Raw genomic sequence first — 9,672 nt, 5'->3', positions numbered from 1 at the left:
ATGTGTATTTTAGAATATGTTTTTACGTATGTAATTTTACATAACATAAAATATTTTTTACGGCGATTATATATTTTCTTACGGTCTCTTTTTGCATCGGAAATAAGACAAAACTTACAGAGTGTAAAATTACGGTGCATTGATGGTAAAATAGAAGGGGGTGAAGAATAACTATTCCTCACCCAGGGTGACGAATAGCGCGACCCTATATATATATAGGGCTGGACTATTCTATTACTGGTAATAGAATATTATTCTGTTACCCTCGCCCTCTATAAGGCGCGACGCGTCCACGACCGACCCAGCCCCAATCCGACTCGCTTCCTACCGCCGGAGGCAGCCGTCGCGGGCGAGCGAGCGACGGCGGCAGCCGGAGCGAGGGAGCCCGCGGCGCCGTGATTGGCCGGCGACGGATCCACCGCCGCCTCCTCGTTCCTTCTGTCGCCGGATCCATCGTCGGGGTCGTCATCCCCGCCTCCTGCCTCCCTCCGTCGCCGGATCCATCGTCGGGGTCATGATCCCCGCCTCCTGTCTCGCTCCGCCGCAGGATCCATTGACAGGGCCGTGATCCCCGCAAGGTGCTTCCTCTACGAACCTCTTCGCCATACGTCCACCACAAGCAGGTGTTGCGTCAATGGTGCCGCCTCGCAAGAACATGCCAACTAAGACGCCCACAAGAGGTAGAAGAAGAAGACAGTACACCGGAGGTAATGTCTGCTCCCCACGTTTGTGTCACTCCATCAGTTCGTCAGTCCTGCTATGAAGAAGAACCCGATGGTACATTGCAAATGCTAGCATCAGTTCATTGACACCCCTGCCACTTGATGCACGATTAGGATGTTGAGGTTACTGTCAGTGCATCTAATATGCTATCTTCAGTTCAAGTTAAAAAAAATAACACATATGCGTCAGTTCAGGTATAGTGACAAGGTTTAGCTACCGCTGAGAGTTGTATGTTGTTATTCCTAAGAGTACAAGTCATGTAATTGTGTCAGTTCGAACGAGTAACAAAACTGTTACCAAAAAAATATAAAATTGCTACACAATAAGTTCAGTGATACATAAGCTAGCAGTACTTGTAATGTATATGCATTGATGCACGATTAGGATGTCGAGGTTACTGTCAGTGCATCTAATATGCTATCTTCAGTTCAAGTTAAAAAAATAGCACATATGCGTCAGTCCAGGTAGATAGTGACGAGAGAGTGCCACAGTTACACAGTAAGTTCAATGATACATAAACTAGGAGTACTTCTAGTGTAGTTGCATAAGCTACAGAAGAACAAAGGAGAAGTCATGCATGAGTTCAATGTCCAGTTTACAAAACAGTGCTAAAAAAACAGTACATCAGTACATCCGTGTTTGAACATGAACGTTCATCAGTTCGACTGAAAACGAAACCAGATTAATCCTAAAAACTTTTGAATGTTGTTTGCAGAAGCATGCAAGGCGGCGCACGCAGAAAGCATTTCATGAGAAAAACAGATATGGGGCACCACCTGGTTGGGTAACACCAGAAATACCGCCTGGATATTTCAACAGTACAGGCAGATTTGAAGATACACCGCAATCATCAAAAGCACGGACAGGTCCTTCTATACAGGAAACAACAATGTCTGGGAATGCAAGCTTTGCCGCTACTGGGTTGCAACTAGGCCAACAATATCACCAACAACAAATGTTTTCCTTCCCCAGCGCATGCAAAAAGCCAAGGACAAGAAGGCTTCCACCAGTCGCTCCGTCAACATCAATCATCCGTGCTGCAAAAGCAGTTGCGACGGGAAGACCAGGGCAAAAAGACAGAAATTTTGGCCACTCTAGCAGGTTCAAAAATACAAGATATGAGCCATATAGACAGGAGCAACATCACAATGATTCTGAGGAGAGACGTCCGTACAACGAGAGATGGAGATCTTCGTCATCGTTGCTCCCTCCAAGAGATGCATTGCTGCATGTGCCAAGGGTGACACCACCGGCGCCCATAAACCAGGGAGAACAACAAACACCAGAGGCAGCGCAGAGCTATACAATGTAAGTATCCATATAGAAAAAAATACAAGCACAGTCCATACCATGGTGTTGTGACCACCCCATCTAACATTTTTGTTTTGTCACTGTTGTGCGCAGCCACCTGACATTGAAGCTTATGTTCTGCCAAGGCTAGAGATGAGGTTTGAAACTTTCGAAGAAACTAAGAACTTCTACAACGTATATGCGAAGCACGCTGGTTTTGCTGTCAGGGAAGGCCCCAAGTTTAAGACCAGAGCCTACCTTTATTGCACGTGCCATGGAGTTTATGAATCAAAGGTGTCTGAAGCAAATAGACAGCGTAACAAGACGACAGCCAGAACTAACTACGGGGCTAAAATGAGGCTGAAGAAGGAAAAGGATGGAACATTTGTCGTAAAAGAGATAGTCTGGGAACACAACCACAGGCTACAGCTCACCGCAGAAATGCTTGTCTTCTTGCACTCCCACAAAAACTTTGACAAAACAATCTTGGAGTACGTCAAGTACCTGCAGTTCAAAGGCATTGAACACGCGCAAATCATGAGCATTCTGGGCGGTGATGACCCTGGTGGCTACTTCCTCGAAATGAATGCCAAAGACCTGATTAACCTGTAAGTACAAACTTGTTCTCCTCCCATAAACCGCCTACGTCTTTTTTCCTCTGTCAGTACAAACATATCAAGCAACGCATGACCTGACGCTAGTTCAACATGCATTTTTCAATGAACTTTTTATATGCAGGAAAGCAAAGAATTCAAGGATTGATGATGTGGATGATGTCCTAAAGACTGTCAACTTCTTTAGGGAGATGAAAGCTATAAACAGGGAATTCTTCTGTGACATGCAACTTGATGAGTCCGACAGAGTTAAGAACATATTCTAGGCGAACGCAAGCTGCCGAGGAGCGTATCAGGACTTCGGGGACTGCATAACGTTTGACACAACATACAAGACCAACAAGTACCATATGCCACTTGGGGTGTTTGTCGGAACTAACAACCACTTACAGACTACATTCTTTGGTTTTGCCCTGATAAGAGATGAGGATGCAGATTCATTCAAGTGGTTGTTCAGGACATTTTTAAGGTGCATGAGAAGGAAGGCTCCTACATGCATTCTCACAGGTACACCCGCTAAAACCACCCCCAACCACCACCCCCTACCAAAAAAGAAAAGGAAAATAACACAGTAAAAATGTTGTGTCAGTTGTATTGGTATATATGCACAACCATCTGCTGACCACTCCGAGTCTATTTTCTCATTACCAGACCAGTGCCAGGCAATGGCTTTGGTGATCGCAGATGTTTTCAAGAACACAGTACATAAGCTATGCCACTGGCACATTATGAAGTACAGGGAACACCTCGCGTACCTGTATTTCCTGCACGAGGACCTTAAGGATGAATTCACATCAATTCTCAACTGGCCCCTCATGCCAACTGAGTTTGAGGATGCCTGGAAAAGACTCATGGATAAGTACAACCTCCACGATGATGCCACAATGGTGGGCATGTGGAACGAGCGTGAGAAATGGATATCAGCCTACTTCAAAGAAATTTTCTGCGCCAAAATGACATCCACACAGCGAAGTGAGAGCATGAACTATGTGCTCAAGAAGAACTACGTAAATGAGAGACATAACCTACACCGGTTTGTCAGCCAGGTAAACTCCTGCGTCAAAACCAGGAGGCAGACAAAGAACCAGGAGACAATGGGTAACCGGGTATAGCTCTATCACTTGTCGTAAGACAAAAAATTACATGCTTACTAAAGTAAAAACTTTATTAGAAGTTTTTCCTGCGAGAAAACTAACAATTTGGTCATCATTCTTGCATCTGCAGAAGGAACAAAACACGCTGACCTTTTATGGGTTTGACACCCAGATGGCAAAGCTGTACACGCGAGCTGTGTACAGCGGGATTAGAGATAGGCTAAAACTGAGCACTCTCTTCACGGCGACAGAGACGGAAGAGCCCACAAAGTACCTAGTGCGCTACAACCACCCGCAAAAACTGTCTGTGTGGGCTCAGCACGCGTTCCAGGTGGTTGTAGACCCCGTGGGAGAAACATATGAGTGCGAGTGCAGGCTATGGGACCACACATGTGAGGACTACAAAAAAGATGTTACATAATGTACTACTTTTTTTGCAAAGTTTTTGTCCGAATGAAATGACAAGAAAACATGCACCTCTCCCAAAAACAAATACATGTCTTTTCTGCGTGCATGTCATGTGCATGATGCAGACAATTAGGGCTGAAAGCGTTCCAGAGAAATACATACTCAGGAGATACACCAAACGCCCGAACATCCAGCCAACATTTGACAGAAATGACTTGAGGACAGTAGCGTCAAACAAGGCATCCCAATACTGCATTGAAAGCTCACTGCTGACGCTGAAAATGAGGTGCACAGAAAAAGCTTGAGAAGCCAAGAGCAAATGGCAAGGACGCGGGTCGTCATGGACAAACTTGAACAAGAACTCGACGCCATGCATTCTGCTGAAAATGGAGGTGTCGCAGACAATGAAGCCATTGAGCAGGATATTGCTACAATGTTGTCCGAGATGAACCATATGGGAGCTATTGACCCGTTTGAGAACGAGGAAGAGGAGCAGCAGCAACCGGAGCTTGCCCGTGTGCACACTCAAGAGCACCGACAAACTCACATGCGAGATCATGAGCTTGATGGTGCTGTAGGCGAACGACATGACAATAGCACATCCTACCAGCAGCAGCAGGAAAGGGTGATTAAACCCCCAATATTCTCAAACACAAAGGGGAGGAAGAGCAAGACGCAAGCAGCGAAAGCTGCGAAAGCAGCAGCCAAAAAGCCACCACGCCCCATCAAGCGCGTGGAATTTGGCCCGGACGGCAAACCCCTCGGGGTAAGGGCATGCGGATTCTGCAACGTCGTGAGCAACCATAACTACCGCACATGCCCACTCCGCACAGATGCCACTGTCAACAAGAACAAGCAGATTGGAGCCACCCAGCTTTCTACCAATGGAGACAACACACGTAACAGCTACACTTGCCGCAAGTGTGGCGGAACTGACGGACATAATGCCCGCACATGCAAAGTGGGCAAGGAGGTCAGTGGAGCTGAACATAAACAGGGCAAGGTACAGAGTTCCAAGCAATCAAATGAAGACGATGAAGAAGAAGAGTTTGATGAGAATGACGACCAATCAGACGAAGACAATGAAGATGGCAGTGTCGGGGGCGAGGAAACTGAAACTGACGATGAAGCTGCCAAGGCTCAACCTGGAAAGAGCGCCGGCAAGGCACAACATTCGGGGACAGTTAGGAGAAGCTCAAGACTGAACAATACATAGTGGTTATCCTGCTGCGTCCACTAAAAAATAACCTTGTAGTCTCAGTTGAATCAGCACACAGTAAGGAAGCATTTCACAAAACACTGTCGTTTACCAAAACTTATTTAGCTTTATCGTCAATTTCTCGATCAGAACTAAAGTTATTTTTAGTTTCTGATTTGTGCCCGCTGGAGCAGTGACATTATTATGTAAACCATTTGATAATCATTTTGAATACAGTCACAAAATACGTTTGAAAAAACTTATCTGGATATATCCGACGCAAAAGGCTACTATGAACCAGTAACTCAGGAAAAAATATGTCAAGGAAAATTTTAAACTCCTGTAGCATATCAGTACTGATAACTCTCAGTCGTCAGTACAAGGCAGAGTACACATCAGTACTGATATAATTTCTGATTTGTGCCCGCTGAAGCAGTGACATTATTATTTAAACCATTCGATAATCCATTTGAATGCAGTCAAAAATAAAATTGAAAAAACTTATCTTGATATATCTGACGCAAAACGCTACTGTCAACCAGTAACTCAGCAAAAAAAATGTCAAGGAAAAATTTAAACTCTTGTATTACATCAGTACTAATAACTCTCAGTCGGCAGTACAAAAGGCATAGTAATAACAAACACACCAGTGAACGACTAAAAAAATCATTTTGAAAAAACAAACCTATGCCTGCGCCTACCAATCCCAATTCAGAAAGACCATCAGTACATAAAAATAATTACCTCAAGCAAAATGCGAATATAATACATCTTGTACTGGTGAAAATCTAATTTATCTGTAAAAAATACTCACAGGTTATCTTGATATAAACAATCCTTTAAAAAATACGAAAATTGTTTAAAAAAACATTAGCACCACACATAGTATCGCTGGTATTTGGTACGTTCAATTACACTTCAATCACCAGTCCGAGTACGACAGTAGAGGAGCTCAGACCTCCACCAACACCGACGCTGACACGTGCAAGTGGGATAAGCAGCTGATAAGTACAGCTTGACTATACGAATCAGTGCCACAGTAAAATGCCATCATCACCACCGCAGAGATGTATAAAATGGGGTTTTGCAGGTCATAAGTACAGCTTGACAAGACTAGTCAGTTCAACAGTAAAAACCATTTAACTTGGACGGTTAGTTCTTCCACGCCACCACCCATGCCACCCACTGGGCGGTTGCCACGACGATGTGCAAACGGCGACCCCCACGACCACTACACACACGCCCCCGACGAACCGCCTCCCACACACCACCGTCGGCGTACTGCAAAAATACCCCATTGTCTTCCATCTCTCCCTCGTTCCCACAAACCACCATTGCCGCTTCCATTTCCACTGCACACAAACCTCCAGCGTCTCTCTCCAAAGCCCACAGTCGCCGGAGGAAGGCCATGGCGGAGGAACCGTCCGCCAAGCGTCATCATGCCGAGACATCGGACAAGAGGAGCAACCTCGTCGACATTAACATCCCCGGCAAGAAGCGCGAGTACACCAGAACGCTCAAAGGGGTTGAGCTCCATGGCAAGGAGACGCTGGAGATCGTCTGCACCAGCGAACCAGACAAGGCCGACGAGGTGATCTCCAGGCTCTGGAGGAAGCTTGGCGGCAGGATTCGTAGGATCATCGGCGTTGGTGTGCACTACACCAACGAAGATGAACCTCCCCAGATGGCGGCAGTCCTGCAGTTGTGCATCGACGAACTATGCTTGGTGTACCACATCGCAGCGGCCACAAAATGGTGAGCAATCCTACTCATTTGCCCTGCATATGGTTTATCTGTTTTATTAGTACTATATCCTGAAAATTTAATCACACTTGTTTCCCAACTAGATGTACTAGTGTGGTTTGTGAAAAGTGGATGCACTACTGCATTTTCTCAAGTAGATATACTATAAATGTATTTTTGAACCTGATACACTGGATTACTATTTGGAAAATCTTGCGGAAGATTAAATTCTGAAGTTGATCGACTAGTGTAGTTTCTGGAGTTGATACAATAGAGTAGTCTATGTACTCGATGTATTAAAAAAGATATTTCTGAACTTGATGTAGTGAAGTATTTTCTGAATTTGATGTAATGTTATTTTCGTAAGAAAATAAACTAAGGACTTGGTGAAGCACTGGTTCTGTGTTATCCTATTTCAACAAAAGTAGACTAAACTAGTACCAATGCGGAACATACAACATTGACTAAAACTATGTATAATCCAAGAAGAAGAATAACATGATGTACTTAATTTAATTTCAGAACTTTCTTTACTAGTTTTTGAAGTACATTCATCCATTGTTTATCCTACATAAACAACTACTTCATGGATTCATCACTTGTAAAACAAAACAAAAATGGATAATTCAAACATCAAAGTAATGCTAATATTCAAAATGTCTCTGCCCTTGCAGGCCCAAGCACCTGACCGACATGCTGCAGCATGACAAGTTGTTCACATTTGCCGGTTTCAGCATTGAAAGCGACAAAGAGAAGCTGAAGTTGTCCGGTATGGAGATCAACCCCAACAAGTTCATCGACATTCAGCGCAAGTGGAGAGTTCCATACACCGGAAAAGAGTATGACTCCTTGACTGATGTTGCAGCCAGCGTCATCCACCCATTCTACAAAGGCATGAAGAACAAGATCAACACGCAGGAAGACTACAAACTGTGGGGGACAAGCGAGCTGCCAGACAACCTCATCGAGTACGCAGGAGTAGATGCGTACGCCGCGTATAAGTCATGGTTCATGATCGACTACATCACAGATGGTTCGGAATTTGCGAAAGAGCGGGAGGCTAACAACTTCTACGACCACCCCTATTGCCCCTTTACGGGATGAAGATACATCAGAGCCTGCCTTCGTTTTACTTCCGCTTGTGCTTGCCTTTTATCTTGTTGTTTCAAATTAGTAGTTTGCTCTTGTTGGGTTGAACCAGTATGATTATGTCGTGCTTGTCATGTTTGAACAAGTTTAGTTATGTCATCAAGTACAATGTTTTGCTTATCTCATTATATAAGTTTGGTTTGGTAGCTTTGTATGTTGTTAATCCATCATTTCAAAATTGAAAAAGTAGCTTCTGAATGGAACGTTGTCGTTGCTCTAAAGTACTAGTTACGATGCAACTAATCACACAACATTGTTCCATGTCAGTACAACTCAGTACACTTGATCGGACATTACATACTTACTACAATAAAAAGTACAAAGAAGCATCAGTCCGTAAGCGCTACTATGAATGCACTATCAGTACAACTCAGTCTACACGCAAGTACCATAGTTTCGAAAATGACACCAAAAGACACTTGAGAATAATCACAAAAACAAACACAAAAAAGAAGGCAAAAAACTCAAATGAAAAAGATTACACTCACACAAAACTGACAAGAACTAGAACAAAAAGTATGAGTCCAAGTTACTGGAGGAGTCAAGTACTAGATTCAAACAAAACAAAAAAATTGACCGCCCAAGGTCAGGAGCAGGCCCTGACAATGCTAGATACTTGAACTCGAGCCCGTGGGCGAATCCCTAGTAATCCGCACAACGTAGGACCCTCGACCAGGGCCCACAGGTTAAGAGAGAGAGCGAGCACCGTGTATAAGCACTTAGGTAAGTGTTCAGAGGAGTTCGACTGGTGAGCGTTGGCTGCGCTTATAAACAGGTTCGGAGCCCCCTCGACTAGCGAGGTGGGACTAAACCCAGAGCGCACGCGCACGACGCACTGCACAGGCGCGCGGACGAGCTATCTGGGCCAGAAAACGGCCCAATAGCCTCACCAAATAAGCCCAGCTATACAAACCAGAGGGCGGGACAAAGAAATATAAACCACAAGAAAAATGTTTGTCAATTAACCTCTACAAGAAAAAAGGAAAAAAATATGATACAAAAACAATGAACCTCTAAAAAGAACAAAACTTAATAGCCTTTCTGTTAAATGTACATAATTTAAAAAACAGAATTAAATATTACTTTCAAGTTCAACTACTAAAACTAAAAAAGTTCAAAACATATAATGTTTGTCAATTATGCTAAAATTCTTATTTATATAAAAACTGACAAGTTCAACTACTAAAAATCTAAAAGTTCAAACATATAATGTTTGTCAATTATGCTAAATTTCTTATTTATATAAAAACTGACAAGTCCAACTACTAAAATTCAAAAAGTTCAAATAGAATTTATTTGTCAATTCTGCTAAATTTATTATTTATATATAATCTGTCCACACCACAACGAATGATCTGCTCGTAAAATAATCTCAAACCCCCACCCCCAACCTAAGTTATAAAAAATTAGTTCAAACATACATACAACATCAGTACTAAAACAGCAGGATCAG

General features: G+C 43.5%; 3 protein-coding genes across 3 annotated transcripts; all 3 read left to right on the top strand.

Annotated features, from left to right (window-relative positions):
• The first annotated feature begins 1,905 nt into the window (after nt 1-1,905).
• On the top strand, nt 1,906-2,893 carry LOC147987001 (protein FAR1-RELATED SEQUENCE 5-like). The gene is made up of 3 exons (XM_087542229.1): nt 1,906-2,031; nt 2,128-2,621; nt 2,752-2,893. Exons 1-3 carry the CDS (start codon nt 1,906-1,908, stop codon nt 2,891-2,893), a joined length of 762 nt encoding a protein of 253 aa, XP_087398355.1.
• Nucleotides 2,758-4,142, top strand: LOC147987000 (protein FAR1-RELATED SEQUENCE 5-like). Its single transcript, XM_087540217.1, has 3 exons — nt 2,758-3,134; nt 3,279-3,733; nt 3,852-4,142. Exons 1-3 carry the CDS (start codon nt 2,978-2,980, stop codon nt 4,140-4,142), a joined length of 903 nt encoding a protein of 300 aa, XP_087396343.1. The 5' UTR covers nt 2,758-2,977.
• A 2,593-nt stretch (nt 4,143-6,735) lies between these two features.
• On the top strand, nt 6,736-8,174 carry LOC147986999 (uncharacterized). Its single transcript, XM_087542228.1, has 2 exons — nt 6,736-7,082; nt 7,745-8,174. The coding sequence occupies exons 1-2, from the start codon at nt 6,736-6,738 to the stop codon at nt 8,172-8,174; spliced, it is 777 nt and encodes a 258-aa protein (XP_087398354.1).
• The last annotated feature ends 1,498 nt before the right edge of the window (nt 8,175-9,672 follow it).

The sequence above is a fragment of the Triticum urartu genome, chromosome 2A (genome assembly GCF_056163025.1).
Source record: "Triticum urartu cultivar PI428250 chromosome 2A, HENAU_Tu73, whole genome shotgun sequence".
Lineage (NCBI taxonomy): Eukaryota > Viridiplantae > Streptophyta > Magnoliopsida > Poales > Poaceae > Triticum > Triticum urartu.
The sequence above is the reverse complement of the archived record's forward strand: the minus strand, read 5'-3'. Positions and strand labels throughout refer to the sequence as shown.